Source organism: Montipora foliosa, chromosome 11 (assembly GCF_036669935.1).
Source record: "Montipora foliosa isolate CH-2021 chromosome 11, ASM3666993v2, whole genome shotgun sequence".
Taxonomy (NCBI): domain Eukaryota; kingdom Metazoa; phylum Cnidaria; class Anthozoa; order Scleractinia; family Acroporidae; genus Montipora; species Montipora foliosa.
The window spans coordinates 8,973,932-8,993,981 of NC_090879.1; the positions used below are offsets into that span (position 1 = coordinate 8,973,932).

Sequence of the window (20,050 nt, forward strand, 5' to 3'; positions counted from 1 at the left end):
TCGGAAGGCTGCTGCTTAATATGAAAACATGAAAAATTTTTTATAGATCACCTTCCTCTCTCTCTCTTGCGAAGCTGCTAGATAAAGGTGGTTTGCAGCACATGTACAAATACTGGATAACGAACAAAATGGTTACAACGTTGTGTTACGGATCACGAATATATGCTAATTAGACATCACTCTGTTACATAGTAGTGATAGTGGTGTAGGAGCAAGTATACACCTTATTCCAAAATGGCCGCCATTTTAGTATTCTTTTGTGTGATTGCAAATTGGCCCTTTTGGCCTCGCTTTCAAACGAAAAATTCAAAAGAATATTTTACCTTGAACGAGGCCAAAAGGGCCAAGTTGCAATCAAACAAAAGAATACTAAATTGGCGGCCATTTTGGAATAAGGTGTGTGGGGTGTGACTACGTGTTTGGTCAGGTTTCATGGTTACATGGTTTCTTGGGTTTGCATAGTTTCGTGTGTTTCGCGGTTTCTGTGGTTTCGTTGGTGTCATGGTTTCACTGCTTTCTTTGGTTTCATGGTTTCCATCATTTTTTTCTCAGGTTTCGTGGGTGCCACGGTTTCACTTGTTTAGTGGGTGTCATGGTCTCACTGGTTTCACTCGTATCATGGTTTCACTAGTTTCTTTGGTTTCATGGTCTCACTGGTTTCGTGGGTGTCACGGTTTCATTGGTTTTTCTCGTTTCATGGTTTTACAACTGATTTAATAAACAAACACAAGTCAGTACCAGCTGCCTAGAATAACTATGAGGGCTAAAGGAGCCACGCAACCAATCCGTATATTCTCTCAAGAAACCAATGAAACCATGAAACGAACAAAACTATCGAGGAACCAAGAAACCAGTGAAACCATGAAACCCACGAAGCCAGTGAAACAATGACATCCACGAAAACATTGGAACCATGAAACCAACGAAACCATAAAACCCACGAAACCAGTGAAACCACAACACCCACGAAACCATTGTATTCTATTGGCACAAGTTACAACCATGAAAACACAGCCGGCTTGTATAACGTTCCATTTCCAGCAGACCGTTACATGTACTAAAGGCGCCTTTCAACTGAGCAATGGTTTGTGTAACTTTTGCCTACTTATATTTCAGGGGGGGGGGGGGGGGATGGTTAGCGGGGATATGCAAATTTCAACGCAACAGTTATTCAGTTTAGATCGGAAGTCTGTATCCCGAGACGTCTGCAACTAGCACGACGTCATTCCAATTTATCTGGCATCGGAGTCTTATTCTTCATCCAACAAGCTATTAGATTCATAAGAAATTGTGGAATCTATCTCCCACTCCGGGTTTTGGTGCAAGATGTACCAATTTCCTTACTTCTGAAAGTCGTTTTCGTCAACAGACGGTAATTCCACCTGGAACGCCATTTCGAATTCTTCGGACTTTGCGGACGTCTCAGGAAAGAGTCTTCTGTTTAGGAGACATCTTAAAATAACTTAACTGAAATAACATATCCCAAGGGCTAGACCAGGTGACTCCCTCCCTGTCTCCTTAATTTTCTCTTGCCGTTGTAGGAGATATTTTCGGTTTGCAACGAGTATGTAAAGGACTGAGTCAATCAAGCCACGTCAAGGCAGATGTAGATAATTTATGTATTGGTCACGTGAAGGTCAAAGCCGAGAAATAAGAGAAGACGGAGCTTTGTGTAACATCCATTTTATTTACACAAATACAAAAACGATAATTTGAGGACCACTTAATCAAAACTTCAAGCTAACTTCCCGAAGGAAGGAATTTTTACTACACAATGCAATTCCAACGTGAAAATGATGCGATGGCAAAATAATCAAAAGCAATACCTTGAGTGTAGGCATACTGGATTTTCCAAAAGTTAAATCCAGAACACAACGTTAACCAAATAGAAACTTGTTTTTAAATAGGTATTTTCAAATTTCCCTCCTGCTACCTTGTCAGTGGATAAATCACACTGCACAATGGTTCCAAGCTTAAACGACTGAAATTTGTTCGTGTGGTCTTGTAATGACGAGTTCCACGAAATCGCGAGAAGGACGAGGCTTCGTGATCTTCACTTCTCGGTTTTGCTGAAGTAAAAGAATAAAATTTCTCAAGAGAAAGGGCCTGCAGAGATACAGTGCTGTCGAGAGCGATTAACCCAGAATTACCACTTTGATTCGTTTCGTATGAGTTCGGTGCGATAAAGTGTGTATTGTTACCTGGAGGTACACGTGAATTCTGAGGGAATTGAAAATTGGAATGGGAAGATGACACTTTCGCGCTTTCATTTTTTGCGGCAACAGATTGAGTATTTCCGTTGAGCGAGAAGATGTCTATAATTACGGGATACGTAGCGTCGTTATTGAAATGATCGCCACATGTTCCAGCCTGCTGGATTCTCCCACCCAAAGATTGATTTGGAGCGGGAGCTATTGGCCGATATTCAGGAATGCGTTTGACGCCTGATTCTTTCCTGTAACTTGAACCCGTGTTCACTTTGATTGGATTAATAGAAAACGGTGTTTCCTTCACAGCTTCGCTAGAAATAATTTGATATCGACCCGATGACGTCGAATTCTTTTCACCTTGAACCTTTTCGCCTTGAAGATGAGTGTCACCACTGCCACTAACTTCAGTAAATCCTGATGTGTTTACTCGTAACGAGCTTACATTGTGCATAACGCCTTCAGTGGACGAAGTAGACAATGGAGGAGGTAAAGGGTATGTTTCGTAGGCCCCAGATGCCAGACAGGTTATATTTCTTTCGTTACCAACGAATGATTGTAAAGGAAAACAACCAACATCTACATCTTTGGGAAATTCGCCTCGTTGTTGACTTTGTGAAGGAAGGGATTGAGCAAAATGCATCATGGATGTCTCTCCGGGTAGTTGTGAAACGAGAGGACATTGAAAGGAGGGTCTTGTGGAGGGCACGTCGCGTTGTTCATTGCATCCAGGATGGTAGGAGCTGTTATTCAAAGATCCCTCCGCCTTAGAGCACATCTGAATCAGGGCATTGAGAGAAAAGTCCGCTGTTTCTTGAGGTGTTGAAGCGAGCGTTAACTCAGAAGATTCACTCGCTAAAGACAAATCGGCGCTGGAGTCGTTCTGCGTGAGCCGTGGACTGTCTCTTGATTCCTCACCTGACTTTCCTGTGATTGTCTGCCTGTCGACTGACGCTCCGTCTGCAGTCTGAAATCTCTCCAGAAGGGGACTTTCATCCATGTCCCGTATTCTTGACTCCCTACTACATTCTGCTAACAATGATACATCATCTATTTTGTCTTGAGAGCTGGCGATTAAAACCGAGGAATTTTCAGATTCGTCCTGCAATTTGGAAGACACTACGTCCTTCCCCTTCGAACAAGATTCACCATCGAGCTCTCCAGAACTTCTTGCCGCAGTGTTTCTCAGATTCGTGACTTCAACATTCAAGTCGTTTGCTCTTTGCAATTTTCGGGGCAAGTATTTCTTTCTCCTGTTGTATCTTCCTTGGAAAGCAGAACTAATCTCCTCACCCATTTTCCCCACGTTTACTGTACCACTGACTTCAGTACCAGTCTGCGACGCATTTCCAGGCTCGGCCGCCTCATGTAAGAGACTATTTTGAGAATCAAAATACCCAGAACCGCTGTCCGAAGACGTCGGCTCATTTTGTTTCCGTGCATCTTGTGCGGATTCCCTACCAGATAAACGTGACTTGATCTTTATTTTGATAAGGCTTTTGAGTTGATTGTCACCTGGATGCGACAAATCTGGGTTCCTTTTTCGGTTACATCCCCAACTGTTGGCTGGCTTGTACACGAAGAACGACACATCTCTTTTCAGTCGATCTGTGTCAGAACAACAAAACAAATAAGATCTTGCGATAAGGTTTACCGTTATCGCTCTGAAGTTTCTCTTTCATAAGAAAAACATCCCCCTCTCTCCTTAAAACGAAGACATTCTAAAGCTAAAAAAGCAACACTTCAACCAAAATCGACGAGAATTTGTTTTAATTTTAATGCTTAAAATCCACATTTGGACTGGATTTTTACTTTTTATTAGAAAATGAGTAATGATATAATTCCACTTACCCTTGAGAAATGGTAGCACTGCTTGCATATCGTTCAACTGTTGCTCGTCGTACCTTTGTGACGGGTCGGAATTCTCTAAACTTGAATGATCATTCGGAGAGGAATTATCTCCAATATGATGTTCTTCTCTGTTATCACTCAGGTTGTCTTCATCACCAGAACCGTTGCATGATGAATTGTCATTCAAACCCTTTTCTTCGTCATCGACATCGTCGCTGGGTTCCATACGGAGCCTGTCAGAGAACAGAACAATTCAAGTAACGAGGGACAACCCTTTAGAAAGCTTGCACTCTAACTTACCGCTTAAAAGCATTTCAGACTTCATCGCTGCGGGAAACATTGTTTCGCAAAATGTATATTTGTAGTAGCGCGCAAACGATGAAACACTATCGAAATTTGATGTCCACAATCTTCGCTTGCAGTAAGAAAAAAAAAAAAACAAGAATTCTTTTGCAATAGACCGTTTAGGAGATAAGGCGGCCATCTTTATTTCTATTGTTTGAAATAGCTATTATGGGATACCCAGGGGGCAAATACATATTAATTAATTAGACCCCTGAGCATCCTATAATGTCTTTCGAAACAATAGAAATCAAAATGGCCGCCGCATCTGCAAAAAGAATGAAGGGGTAGTTTCTAAAGAAACTGTGGTGCTGCGTCGGTGGGGAAGTAGTATACAAAAATTTGGTTTATCAACGGAGTTGATAATGTAAATTGACCACCGTACAGAGATTCTAAAAGCTGACGTTTCGAGCGTTAGCCCTTCGTCAGAGCGAATCGAGGGATTATGGGTTACGTGTAGTTTTTATAGTAGAGTAGGAGCTACGCTATGGGTGGTAACATGGCAACGTGAAAAATAGGAATATATTAGTTAAATGAAAAGCGTTCGTTAATACCGTGAGGATTAAGGGTGCCGATTTGAATGATGAATTTTTGTTCCAGATTCTTGCGGCTTTCCGTCGTACCTAGACGTAGGGAAAGGCCGCAGATAGCTACTCTACTATAAAAACTACACGTAACGCACAATCCCTCGATTCGCTCTGACGAAGGGCTAACGCTCGAAACGTCAGCTTTTAGAATCTCTGTACGGTGGTCAATTTACATTATCAACTCCCTTGATAAACCAAATTTTTGTATCTGCAAAAAGGTCTATGCTAAAACTACCTAAAAGACAAAATTTGTCTCCTAAAAAGTAAACGTTTTCGACGCTAGGTCATCTTCAAGGTAAAAATAAATTTTGCGTTGTAAAAGTTTTTCTTTAATCTAATAGAGAGATTTTGCATCGCGTTACGTTTACGGCAAACCGGCAGCAAATGTCTGCCTGCAATTTGCCTTTTGCCAAAGTGTAGCTCGTCTTTCCAGTAAGAGCGGTTTTCAATTGAGTGTCGTCCAACAAATTCCAAAGTAATTACTTCGACCAATCACAGCAGGTGCAAACAGCACAGTGAACCAATCCAAATTCGCAGGAATTCCCTGTAACTTGCTCAAAAGCGCGGGAAAAATCGCGTGCGCAAGTAGGGATTGGTTTTGGTTTTCCTTCTCATTGGTTGATAAACTGGCGCGAGATTTTTAACCAATCACTACGCGTAGCAATCACAACCGCGTAATTACTTTTGACCGTCATTTGAACACTGCTCCATCAACAGATACCAAGTAACTACCCAAAATAGTGGGAGAGCTTAGAATAGCATAATTTCCTGGCTGGCAGCCGTTGGACGTTTTCCAATTGCTTTACTACCTCACCTTCAGTCTTTGCAATATTCAGGAACGCATGCAAAGACCAATTTTCAATGGAGCGTCGATAGTAATTACGAATGCCAGTTTGTCAACCAATAGAGCTGTTTTCAATCGAGTGTCGTAAAACAAATACTAAAGTAATTAATTCGACCAATCACAGTAGATGCAAACAGAGAAGTGAACCAATCCAAATTCGTAGCAATTCTATAACTTGCTCAATGCGCGGGAAATATCGCGCGTGCAAGTCGAGATTCGTTTTGGCTTTCCCTCTGATCGGTTGAAAAACTGGCGCGAGATTTTAAGACAAATCAGGAAGCGTAGCAATCACTTTCGACACTCATTTGAAACCTGCTCTTAGAAACACTAAAACCTATCGTGACAAGAATGCGTGATTTTTCCCGCGCTTTCAGTTGCACGAATGCCAATGGTTTGCCCTTGTTGTATCTAAACAGACTAACTGCTGTGACACTCGCTTTAAACCCCGCTCTAAGGCCGTCCCTTTTTCTACGTTCACCGTCGAATGCGCTTCGTAATTTTGGGTCGATCGGTCGGAGTAACAGAAAAAAAAATAAAAATAAAATCAGAAGCAATTTGAAAAAAAGAAAATTCAAACAGCAGGAAGAGTCGAGAGGCAGTGGGCGGAAACGAGTAATGAGCTACTGATGATGTATTCCAACCGCTCCCCACGTGTACAGAAAGTCTCTTCAATGGAAGAGTGTCATCTTTAGGGTGCGTTCGATTGACCGTATTCCGGAATAGGAATACATGGAATAGAAGTTAAAAATCCTCCATTTTACCGGAGATTCACATTAAAATTTGTCAAACGCCTGCTAAAATGCAGTTGTTATCCTTGTTGCTTCAAAACGCCAGACATACCGTTTTTAAATCATCAGTCCACGTATTCTTTTCCGGAAGAATCAATCGAACACACCCTTACTATGGGGAAGAAGTCGGAAACTGACCATATGTACCGTGATCTACTACGTTTCTTTCTTTCTTCCTAACTTTTCTCGGGGTCGAACAGTAAACGAAGAGAAAAGAAAAAGGCCTAACAGAGTGTAATACACTGAGTTTGTTTCTTTCATTTTTGTATCAGTTCGGACGTTTGTACTACAAGTTACAAAAATGTCAATACGAAGAACTAGAACCAGGTAGGTGCAACTCACCGCTTTGCCTTTCCATGGAGTCCTTCACTTCGATAAGCGGAAGCAAAAGGGTTCGAGTCTATCTTAAGTTTGGTGATCTTAAAAACGGAGAAACAAAAAGAGATTAGTTGTTATAAAATAATTATAGGATAGTGCGCGCACTCTCATTGGTCAATAGCTGTGTTTAGATGAGAGCGTTTTGATTGGCTAGTGTGAAATATGAGCGTGTATCAAGAAAATCTGTTTCAATCAAGAAGTTAAAAAGCAGCATTTTTCTTCATTTGCCGAATTATTTTTGAGAAATATTTTAGAAAAGGAATAGAGGACTTTGTTCCGTGTTTACATACCCTCATCTAAACACTCAGGGAGTTGGGCGAATTCTGGACAGTTATGCAAACCCTCGACTGCGTCTCGGATTAGCATAACTGTCTCAAATTCTCCCAACTCAGCCCCCGTTTTTAGATGAGGCTATGTAAACACGAAAAAAAAGTCCTCTATTGTTTAACTCTTGTATCGAATTTTAACGTAAGCCAGCCTCACTGGAAAAATTAACAAAGTAAAACAAAAAAAATTGAAAAGAAGTTCAATGGTGTCAAATTAAGTTTCTTAAGGCGGTTTATGTGCTGCACTCAAATTAAGTCTTTGTTTGACTCTTATTGTCCTCCTTTATACCGTGATATTTCCATGTGAATTCACAACTAACTTACTAAAATTAAATATATTTTAATAAACTTCAATAAACTTATCACATGCAAGATAAGAGCAACAGGGAAAGAATAGGCCAGCGTCGTATTCTAACGGTTGGACTGGATCTAGCATGAAATGGAGGCTAATGCGGGCAAATTAATTTGCATTTGAAAAGATTTGCCCGCATTAGCCTCCATTCCATGCTAGATCCAGTCCAGCCGTGAGAATTCGAAAATGGTCTATTCAGAGGAGGCAGAGGGGCGAACTCGTATATCGCTGGCTTTTGTGTTACAAATACCAATATCGGCTCCCAGACATGTTGCTGGGGAGCCCAATTCAGTTAACGAACGTACAAAAGGTTGCTGTTTATCGTGGTAAAGTACAATAATGATGAACTAATTATCGTTGGTCTCAAGATGTGGTCACTTCTGATGTTCATAGCGACGTTTCGACTGAACGTTGCTGGTCTTCTTCAGGCGATCAGGTCGGCTGGTTTGATGTTAAAGGCACGACGCCCTGCTCTGACTGGTTGGTTATTGACAGAAAGTTGCAGAAAGTAGAACGGACCTCTACTTTATACAACACACTGCGGCCACTTGCAACACATTTTTTTGTCGTGAGACAGGTTGCGCGTGGGATGTCAAACGCGCAACATCGCTTTTCGACTTGTTTCGTTCGCAGCAATGTTGCGAAACAGGTTGAACGTTTTTGTTGCTCGTATTTACCGTAGCTTATAACGCGGGCTGCACAAAACTTTCCCGCCAAGAAAAATTCGCATATCGGCGCCCCAAAGATACATTCGGGATACTCCCCCAGAGTCTGTACGGACGGAAGGAAGGACGCGCGGTCAATCACGTATCAACCAAACGGAAAAGGGTTGACCATATTCTCTGGAGCCCCGCTATTAAGATCCTCTCCGGTAGGGGGATCATTTCGGGTCCAATTTGGGGATAATTTCCTGTCCAGGGGCCTGTTTCTAGAAAGTCCCGATAACTTTTCGGGCCCGAAAAGCCAGTCGTCAAACTGCAATCTGCTTAGTTTGAAAAGCTAATCCTTTAACATGTATTTGATGTAAGAAAAACAAAGAGGATTGCGAAGTTTGATGGCTTAGAACCTCGGCGTTGCGAAGATATAAAGGGAATTGTGGAACCCGAAATAGGCCCGAAAAGTTTCGGGACTTTTGAGAAACAGGCCCTAGGGATGATTTCCAGGCGGGGATCATTTGCGGCCCGGTACAGGTCTATTCTCGATTTTACGTCACAAACTGCTTTGCATTCCAGTCATTGTTTTCCAAGAATTTTTGCATTGCAGAGCAGTTTGTGACGTAAAATCGAGAATACAGTAAACCCATGCCTCTCACATCACGGTCGTGGTTCAAAATTACTGCTAGTTTTTGTGATAACTTTGTGCGTCTTGCCCGGCAGATAAAAAGCGAAATTTTGAGGTAAGACTCGTCAAACATGTTTGCTTTTGGTGGGGAGATCAATATTTGAGCTTATTTGAGTTTAGGTGGACTTAAAAAGCCTGCTAAATACTGAAGATCAGCACTGGTCTCTGCTAGAAAACATATTTCTTTCAAGGTTGTTGCTATAATCTGCCTTTATTTGCTACTTGCACAATCCCATAATAGACCTCTATTACCCCCCCCCCCCCCCCCCCAAAAAAAAAAACCTTTGCCTAACCATTGTTTGCACTTTCTCCTGGGACATGAAAATGTCCCAAGAGAAGTCGAAAAAAATGCCTCTGCAGATTTTTGGGGGGTAAAAGAGGAGAATGTAGAATTAGGTATTACTCAAAAACGCGAAATTAATGAGCCGATCAACTCGAAACTCAAAGCCCGGGTATTTAAACTTTTGAAGATTGGATCACTCAAATTCCCGCCCCCTCGGGCCAAAATGGTGTTCAAATGCCCTACCCTATCGTCGGATTTGAAGGATTTGTCTGTCATACCCTATTAAAGAACAATCGTCGTCGGCTCCTGCCGTCTTTAATAAAGACCTTTTGAAGACCTTTTTTGTAAGTCAATCGCTCACAAATGCTACATCTCTTCCTTTAAACTCTTCCATCTCGTCCAAACACGTGTTTTATAGCTGTTAGCGACTTCGGCGCCCGAAAAAGTGAACCGGAAGTGTTCGGTTCAATTTTCCCCATCCCATGCAGGCAAAGGTCTAATTCCCCACTCCCCGGGCACAGAAGATAGTCAAATGCCCGTGGTTTGCCCGGGAGGGTGGGGGATGTTGAAGTTTCGACTTGATCGGCGCATAGAGTGATTTAAAATATAAAATTTCCGCAAAATCGCGAAATAAACATGTCCCGAAAATTACATGTAATAAGGTAAATTTAAAAAGCTTCATTGTGGCGTTACGCAGCCGTGACTTAACCAAAATATCCATATTCCATAAGTTTAACCATCCTTGAGCGTTCTGACTGTATTAAGTAGACAGAAAAATATCAAGTCTACCTGTTTGTTTCTGTACGATGACACAGCAATAAACTCCGTTTCGGGGAAACAAAACTCCTTTCGCATTTGGTAGTCAAAGTTCGTGCCATCAACACTTTCAATCAAATGGATTCGAGGAAAATAACGCCGCATGGTATTCAGCAACAGCACCTAAACACAAAAGCGGAATGCAATAGTAAAGGCGAGCCTACGAATCCTTGCACATGCGCGCTAGGTCAGAACAGGCACGTGCTTAGTTGTGAATACCAAATAAGGAAAGGAAAGGAAAGGAACTTTATTTGTCTAGTCGTCCTAGCGCTGGAGCACTAATTGGGGACACTGTAAACTGAAATTAACAATTAACGCAAATTAAGTCAAATGTTGGTTTTTGAGGAGAAGGGAAACCGGAGTACCCGGAGAAAACCTCTCGGTGCAGAGTAGAGAACCAACAAACTCAACCCACATATGATGCCGAGTCTGGGAATCGAACCCGGGCCACGTTGGCAGGAGGCGAGTGCTCTAACCACTTCGCCATCCCTTCACCCATTTGCTTGACGCTTGAAAACCAGCGTTCTATAGAAATACAAATAAAAGGAACACCATTTTCATTGCTCAGACGAGTGAAAAGGACCTTGAAGCATTGAGAAAAGCTTGGCACAGGGATTTATGACTTTATGTCCAAAACGCGAAAAGATTGCGCACTTTAGAGACTCTTCCAATATCAATGTATGCTGTCCGCTTGGATTTGGAAAGAAAACTGCCGCATGGTTGACACCTTTCTTCAACTGAGACACGGAAATCCTTTCGTTATTGAATTGAAAAAATACCTGATCTCATTAACTACATAATGACATGCAGGTGAACATCTTACAGATCCCAGACACAGTCTTATCTTTTGTCTCAGGACAGGAGAATAATTTCCATATTTTTTAACAATTTAAATTTAATTTGATTGTACTTTCGGCAATCTTTCAAGCCTCTGTTCAACTTTTGAAGCGGGGAAAAGAAAAGACCATTGGCAGGCTAATGGTCATTTTCTGACAGATATATGATGTTAATTAAACCAAACACGTTTGCCGACTTAATAGTTCCAACAATTGCACTATATAATCGCTCGCCATAAACGCATTCAATTCGATTTGATGAAAGACGGTTTTGTCGGAAACCAATTTCAACACCACCTAGTACGCAAAATGACCGCGCTCTTGCGCCCCTCTCGCGCGTCCATTGAATCATCCCTTCACTTCTTTTTCGAACACCTGTAAAGCAGGCTATACGAGCTCGAAGGAGAGACAACGCAAGCGGGCCGCTCTATACTCTGCTACGTTTTGACTTGAAATTCCACCTTACTTGGATTGTTTTGGTAGCCGTCTGGTAACTATTTGTCAGCTTAAGCCTTTTGAAAGTCAACACGCTTCTCATCAATATGTCCCCAGCTCTGGGGGTCTCAGGGTGCAGGTACATTCTGGGTCCTGTGACGTCTTCATGTGACCTTGGTTGGCGCCAAGGAGCCCACCGATTGGACGTCAAGTCAAAGCAGTATCTGTAATCATCTGCGCAAACGAAGTCTATCATAACTGCGTACATTTTCCTGGGATTAAGGTCTTGGAATTTCAATGATATCACTGGGTGCATGCGCCTTGAAAAGAAAATTAATAACAAAAATAATCTTAGCGTTTACAGTCATTAAATTCTAGAGGCAATTGTCTTCGATTTCATTTGATTTTCGTCTCCACCATTAATCAGATCAGCTTTGAGTTTGTAATGAATGATCACAAAAGAACAGAAGGAAGAACAATGTGCGTTGGACGACAAGTTTTCATTCGTTGAGGAGGATAAACAGACAATGTGTCATGCAGATGTGCTGAAAATAGCAGTCATTAATGTCTATGTTAATATCCGATTTCCTTGCAGTTCTGTATGGTAGATTAGTTTGATATCATCTAGTAAGTCATATCCGATCCGGAAACGACATTCTGGAACCATCTATTTGAGAGGGAATGTTACTTTGAATTTTTCACCGCGATGCACTTGGTTACTCCTAAAAAATGCTGTGGATCTGAGTGTCAGGAGTTGCCTTTCCCAACGATATGGTGAGATCGTGGAAACAAATGAAATGTATTTCGAAAAGCGATCATCATGCAGTTGACAGAAGTCAAAAGTGTCAGCACCTTGAACGTGTTTGTCAACGCTGTTCACAAATGCTGTAACGTGAGGAGAAGCTTTTGATTTGGCTCACGAAGGTATCAACTTCTCAGGACACGCCAATCGGACATCTTTGTTTTAATCTTTCCGCAGTACTCTGGCAACTAAGGCGACAAACCGTCCATTGCTTTGTTTCACGACGGTGTAACCATCTTTAAATCAACGGTCATTTGTACAAGAAAATGACTTTCGCATTAAGCGTTCTATAAGAACATTAAAGCGTTCTATAAAAAAAAACATTTAAAGGAATCGCCGTCTTTTAGTCACCAAACCATTCGTGATTAAGTTGCCACAAATAACGACAGAGAATCCTGACTCTGAGAACCCAACCACGTCACAAGTGTGAGTCTCAGTTCCGAAAGCATATTTCGAGGAAGACAGAAGAGTTTTTGAATGCAGAACTTACCTTCCCTCTTTTGTAATAATCATCTCTGTCTGGTGCTCTCTGAATTTTTCCCACAGGTCCTTATTGCCAAGAAGTACTGTCATAACTTCAGGCGCCGAGTGCGGGAGGAGAGGACGCGCTATTAAAGATGTTAACTCCTGGATCAAAAAATCGAATAAGGCGTGCGCCTTCAGTCGGAAAAGTCATACAATGTTAAGCGTGGCGTACTGAACTGATCACGCTTTTCAACTAACTGTCCGAAACAACGCAGAGGTGCGACGCTTTCTTGACAGCTTTGGAAGAGTCAATCACAAATAAAAACACATGTGACACATCACCTTTTGACGAAAACCAACCCACAAGCGTCAACCCTTTCTTCACCGTAATCCCAAGGGAGGTACGGGTGAGAGAAAACATTTTGCCGAAAAACTGACACTTCCTTGAAACTGAAATCGGATCGGCGCGCCAACTCAAACATAGACTTCGGCTAATTGCGCTATTTTTATCTTTTTGATGTTAACCGGCGAATTGTAAAATTTTGAAAAAAAGTAAATGAGCTTCTTGTGCATATAAAGGAGGCTTTCTTGTCAGTGAGTAGGCGATTTTTGAAAAAAAGAAATTGTTTTATCGACTGAGTTTTATATGGTAAATTGACTACCGTGAAATATGTGAATTCGCTATTTTCGCAAATCCCTTAACAGGGGGTTGTCACGTGACGTCTCGATGCCATGTTGGTGGACGAAAAAAAAAAAAGATCTCTCATTAACTTCTTTTTTTTCGTCCATCAAAAGTCGTACATTTCTCTATTGTTATTGGCGTCTCTAGCCTCATTTGGGGGGGGGGGGGGGGGGGTTGTTTGTATTAAAACAATGGATATCCAGTTCACTGAAGCATGATACAGTCCCTAGAGTAAATAAATTCGCATTGTTTTATGTAAAGAACCCCCAAAACGTATTGCATTATGGGTTGGGAAAGTCGTGAATGAGGCCTTTAGCTGGCAGAGCGCCACAACAGCTTGCGCTAATTACTGTGGCCCCTTTTTTGCCCTCCCAACCATGATACACAACAGAAGACAGACCACAACACCGGGAACTACGTGCCCTACACTTAACGACAAGTGTGCGGGTTCTTTTACGTCCCACAGGATTATTAACATTTAAGGGTTGTGAGACGGGATCTCCGGCTTATCGTCCTTATCCGAGAAGACTAGAGAGTCTAACCATATGCAGATGTAATTACAAAGGCAGCACTTTCTCCTCAGTTGTTTAAAGACCCTGAGTGTTGGTCCGGCCGGAGTTGAACTCGCGACCTCCCGCGTAACAGCCCGGTGCTCAACCAACTGAGCCACTGGTGCTTTTCAACTTTCGCCAATCTACGGCATTGCATCGGGGAAAAATAAAATATCACAGCATAGCGAACTAAATAACGATGAAGGAACTTAGAGACCTCCTATTTTAGTGACTTTATTCTAGTTTATTATTTTCTCTACTTTGTTACTGCTTCCCCTATTATTTACTTCCGGCGTTTGAATATGTCTCAAACGCCGCCAACTATTAACATTTCATAAATGTTCTGCTATTGGTCACCTACATTGTCACCTTCATTACTTTAGAAACGAGGATTATCGCCAAAGTACGATCTCAAGTCTAGTTTAATCCCCCTCGAATGCGTACTGGAGAATATCAAAACCCGATAAGGAAAGAAGACTTTCTTTTCCTTATTTTCTCGGCCATCACAAGTCCTGGGAGACAGTGTCCTAAATTGACGATAATAAATTCAAAGCACATTAGAAATTAACGATTATCGTAATTTAGATATGTTGCTGGTGCCGGAACTCTTGCGACGCAAGCTTCCCACCCATTCACCCCTCCCCTCTTACCACTGTTGATAGTATGTGTTGAAGGTCAAATCTGGTCTCATTACCTAGGTTAAATGTTGGCGATACCTGGTTAAATCAGCTATCAACCCCCAAAAAAGAGTTAAGAACTCCTATACCTCCCCTCCTGCTCTGTCTCAGTTACGCACCGGTTTCCGTATTCATATACACTTATCCATTCAGTCTAAACATTATATCACAGTAAGGGAACAAAGAACTGTACTATGTATGCACTTACCGGCACTCGAACTCGTAACCTCTAGGTTTATAGTTCTGTATCTTCACCACCACACTACAACGACAAACACGCTTAACCCAACGCAGTTTTACTTTTGTATAAAAAGGCATAACTGAAATCCATGTCAGGAGCCCATGTCCATGTATAATAAGCAAAATGAAGGCCATCCCCCCCCCCCCTTTTTTTTTTTCCTTTACCGTCGAATGCGTCTCCTGATATTGGGTCGGCCGGTCGGATTGAAAAAAAAAAAAACTAAAAAAAAATTTTACAAGAAGTCTCAGAATAGGAGGCCTGGTACCCCAGCATCATTGCTTTGAAGCCTGGGAACAACAAGCCATGAACCCAAAATCAACGTGGCGGAAACGTCGTTGGATGTCATTATCTAAAGCCGTGTTCACATTAGGTCTCGATTGTGATCGAATTATAATCGAATTAAATATGAAATGGCTTCACATCAACTAATTACAGTCCCTGATTATAACTGCGGGATTATAATTACTTCAAACAACCTCAAGGGGGTTGTTTGAAGTAATTGCAGTGCGTAATTGAACAGAATGGCGAACACGTGGTGGTATGAGCAGACGAAACTTCTAATCGCTTTATGGAGCGAAGATCTGGATTTGTCATCTTCTGTTCTCAGAAGCTATCCTTGGTTCTCTCCTCGCCTCAAGCATGGTGATGATGATCGTGGCAGCCACGCGATACGGCGCCATTTTGTCTTACACTGCGATGTTACCCTATTGTATTTGAATTTTCGCAGATGTGAACAGAACCATAATTGAATAAAATTGAATGGAGCAAGATACCCTGAATTAATACTTCCGTTGATCATAATTGGCGTTGAGATGAGTGTGAACACGGCTTTAGTTCGCGACGAGGATCACGTCAAAAGTTAATATTTACATATTTGGATGAACAAAATGCACAATATTTTGTAAAAATGTGCCTGCTTTTTTTCAAAGTCATTGCTATGCTCAATTTTCAGATGAAAACTATTTGAATTGAAAAATGGTTTAACTACGTAATTCCTTTTTTTTTTTTTAATGCTAAAATTTTGGGTCGGTCGGACGACGGTAAACGAAAAAAAAAGGAGATGGCCTAATTCTAACGTGACCCTATTTTTTCTGGGCTTAAATTAATTAGGCCCCCCAAAAAGTTTTATCATGCATCAATTCACCTGAGTGCATATGTTACAGGTAAATTTGAAAATAAAGTTGAAATGATTTCAACATCGGTAAATTTAATTTTAAACTGTAGGTTGAAATTGAATGTAGGAAACATCAACAAAAAGTCCATCAATTGTTAGCAAGTACGTGTATATTGGTAAGTAAATCGGTGCTGGAAGTAAGGGGATGTGGTTAGCGTACGTTTTTCATGAGCTAGTCTGTAAAAACGCCTTTGGTTGTTATTAAGTCTAAGCACTGATTTTAAATGGTTAGCATTAAGGTTGGGGTTATAATTAGGCATACTGTGCATGATAACCAATTCTGTTTTTTTTGAACCTCAGAACAGCAAAAAAACAAAACCTTGTTTAATAAGAATTTCCTTCATGTGATTTTGTATAATTTTTATTTTTCTGGTTTTTGGAAGGAAAAGGACATCCAAAAATTGACTTTTAATAGCGTAGATTATTGAATGATGTACAGTTACTTGTACAAATGTAGTTCAGGAGAAAGCCCCTTTGTGGTTATAAGTATTTGAAAAATCAAATTCAAAGTTTTTTTTCTGGTAGTTCACAAAGTTTGTAACCTTTATTAAACAGTCATTACTTGTATGTAGTTGAACAATGAGAAGTCATTTCCTTGTTTTTGCACCTCTCGTACATGTGTTACTGGTCAAGTGCCTTTTTGCATGCGGCAGTGAAACTTATTGTTTTAGTTGTGTCTAATGACACATTCATATCTTCAGTAATTTGTAGTCTGTTTGGTGAAATTCAAGTGTCAATAATTCCAAATTTGGTTACAACTTTCATAAATCCATGTTCTTTTTCAACTACTTTACCAAGAAGAGTGTTCGGATGTAATGGACTTTTGTCCACTTTATCAATTTTTATTTTGACAAAGCTGTTGACTTAGAATGAAATAGCATTGGGTTTGCTTGTTGTCATTTTGTTGTTGTATTTCCTTTGTGTGTTTCTTGCTTTTTCTTGTTGAGATGTCCTTATCTCCTTTGTTGACTTGATAAGTGAGTGACAAGCACGTTTAGGTGCAGGTTCTGCATCCACATCTTCATATTCTTCTTCTTCTTCTTCCTCTTCTTCTTCTTCTTCTTCCATGGTAGAATGTTGATCATTTTTCTTATCTGGGGTAGTTTTGGTTTCTTTCCATGGTGGTATGCCAAATACCAATTCATAGGGTGTTTGTTTTGTTGCTTCATGTTCCACAATGTTCTTTTTGTAAGCAGCTTCCCCTAGTACCTGACACCAATGATTTGGACTTTGTTTCTTTTCTTTTAAGAGATTTCTGCTGTTTTGCTTTACTGTTTGATTGTTCCTTTCCACCAAACCTTGAGTTGATGGTTTTCTGGGAGCTCCATGAAGTTGAGCGATGCCGTTCTTGCAGAATTGGGACATCAGACAGAGAATTCTTAAATTCCCGTCCATTGTCAGTGTGTATTTTCTGAGGGAATCCAAATTGCCAGCAAAAGTGAGACAGGCATTCCAATACATCTTCAGCTCGCTTATTTTTCAATGGATAAAGCCATAAATATTTTGTGAAATGATCAATCATGTGGAGAATCCAATTGTGTTTGGGATGACATGTACATGGTAAGTTTCTAAGGTCCATTAGGTCCATTTGCAAATGCGTTAGGAATCCTCTTGCTTGAATAGGGGCTAGCACAGGCTGTCTTTGTCTGCTGGTGATTGACTTTTGTTCTTCATGTATTGAGCAGAGTGACACAAAGAGTTGTATTACTTCTTGGGACACTGACTCGTAGTTTCGCTTAACATACTTTTCCATCTTGTCTCTTCCTTTGTGCACAATATTCGAATGGGCTTTGCAAAGAACTTGGTGTAGTTGACATTTTTGAACAATTTCTTTTCCGTTCTTGGATAATATTTTGCCACCCTCCAGTTTCCATCCTTTTCTTTTGATAATTGCTACGTCTTGACTTGTCAGATTTGTTCTGTCCTTGCTGTCTTCATTTCGTGTTTCTAACCACTTCACTGCATCGTTGTAAAAGTTGTCGTCAATAAAAAGGGTTATTTTGCTTGCTTTTGTCTTTTTGGAAGCTTTAACTTCACCCAATTTTTTGTAGAATATCTCTGAATCAACACAACTTGTGTTAGCCATTTTACGAACCGTACAGAGCCACCCATTGCGTTCGCATTGCGCACGAGTAAACTTTTGCATAATTTACTATGACCGAGAAGAGTCTGGGCCCTCTTGCACCAGGAGAAAAGTATTTGCTCTTAAAATTAATGACGACTGCTTGTCCAAGTCCTGTACATGTGTGGTTCAGCGGTTAGTTACAGCGAAGAGCTCTATACTAAGGGATGTCAGAGGTACCCGGTTCAAGTCTCGGTAAGTGCAGTTCAAAGCGATTTCTTTCTCTTATGTACACATTGTAGTACATTGTACACAGAGTAGTGGTAGGTATGACAAATGGATCAGGGGATGGATGATTAAGAGAGATAGAAGCAGACAGAAAGAAAGTAAGAAAAGAAAGGGAGAGAGTAGAGAGGAAAGTGGGAGGAGGGAAAGGTTTTTTTTTTGTTTTTGTTTTTTTGTTTTCAACCCCCTTAAAAAAACCATGCCCCTTTTTTTTTCAACCTCACCCCATAAAGAAAATCCCTTTTTAAACAGTTGATAAATAACCTAGGTTAATTAATTTCACCTAGTTTGATTTAAATAGCCCTGAATTTAATTTCAACCTGTAAAACATATTCAACCTCAGAGGTAAAATGAGAATCAGCAATTTAACCTAGGTAAAAACAGATTCAACCTTAGACCGGACTTTACCTACAACATACTCACTCTTGAAGGAAAACATTGCATCGGAGGAGAGAGAGAGAGCTGGTCTGTGTACAGAATAGAATTACTATGAGTAAAGCATATTCTCGGTTTTCACATGACGTCACGACCGCCATGTTGGCGCCCCTAAACAAAGAAAAGGCGGCCATGTTGATGCCCCGACCAAATCCTCCGGGAATTTAACTCTATTATTATGCAAACGCTTCCTTTTGTTTTCGTTGATCACGTGAGTGAAAACCAGCAATTGTTGACGTGAAGACTGTTTAATTTTTAGCAATAATTATCTGGAAAAACACTGATCAAACACCGGTTGGCAAAAAATATGAAGTCTTCTCCTACCGTTGAAAATTTTCAGGCCAAATTTGTGGCCCTCTTTTAGTTGTCTGGTACAGCATCATCTTGTATTCTCAATGATATTTCCGATTGAGAAATGTTTGCGAAACGCGAGTTAACGCCGGCCATTTTCTTTTGTTTGGATCACGTATTTTTGATTCCTAACGGAGTGAATAATGCTCAATTACTCCGACGTACCCAACCAATCAGATTGCTTGAAACATCAAGATCACTGAGTGAGTATGTGTGGGTTATTGACCAAACGTGAGGTCAAGATGGCTGAATATTGGCCAAGTTATTTTTTAGCGTGTTTTCGTCTCGGTCCATAAACACGCAAAAAGAGAACGAGGCCAATATCCGGCCACAAGTTAACCGAACAAGCTTGGTCAATAAAGGATTTATTATATGGGATAAAACACCGAAAATGATCTTTGATCTTGCGGGACCAAACGAGGAAACCTGAGCGGGCAGGATAGCTCCATATTACCCGCTCGGGTAGCCAATCACAGCGCGGGATTTGGTTCATCTTGTCCGCTCACGGAGCTAGTTATATAATAATTAAGCAATAGACCACAAGTTTCTATGGTTTATAGGCTGATAAACCACGCGGGATGTTGGTAAAACACGAGAAGAATTCGTAAATCACGAGCCGCGGGCGAGTGATTTACGAATTCTTCTCGTGTTCTTCCAACATCCCAAGTGGTTTATCATGCCTAAAAACCATAGAAACCTGTGGTCTATTGCTTTTATATAATAATTCAGAAGACGCGCGATTTTACCATGAGTTTACTGGCACAATAAAACATAGCTGATTGACCAATCAGAGCACGCGCATTGATTTGGTTATTACATAAATACTATTATTAAAAACTGGATCATTGGATAATGCAACTCGAGAGTTTTGATTGGCTAAGCCATCATGGGTTATGAGCCATTATACCATGATCTACAAACACGGCAAGCATACGCGTG

General features: G+C 40.9%; 1 protein-coding gene across 1 annotated transcript; it reads right to left on the minus strand.

The window, feature by feature from the left end:
* Positions 1 to 1,670: 1,670 nt before the first annotated feature.
* On the minus strand, positions 1,671 to 12,926 carry LOC137975260 (uncharacterized). Its single transcript, XM_068822346.1, has 6 exons — positions 12,679 to 12,926; positions 11,418 to 11,706; positions 10,089 to 10,238; positions 6,962 to 7,038; positions 4,059 to 4,291; positions 1,671 to 3,815 (listed from the first exon to the last, which is right to left on the minus strand). The coding sequence occupies exons 1-6, from the start codon at positions 12,759 to 12,761 to the stop codon at positions 1,930 to 1,932; spliced, it is 2,718 nt and encodes a 905-aa protein (XP_068678447.1). The 5' UTR covers positions 12,762 to 12,926; the 3' UTR covers positions 1,671 to 1,929.
* Between the last annotated feature and the right edge of the window lie 7,124 nt (positions 12,927 to 20,050).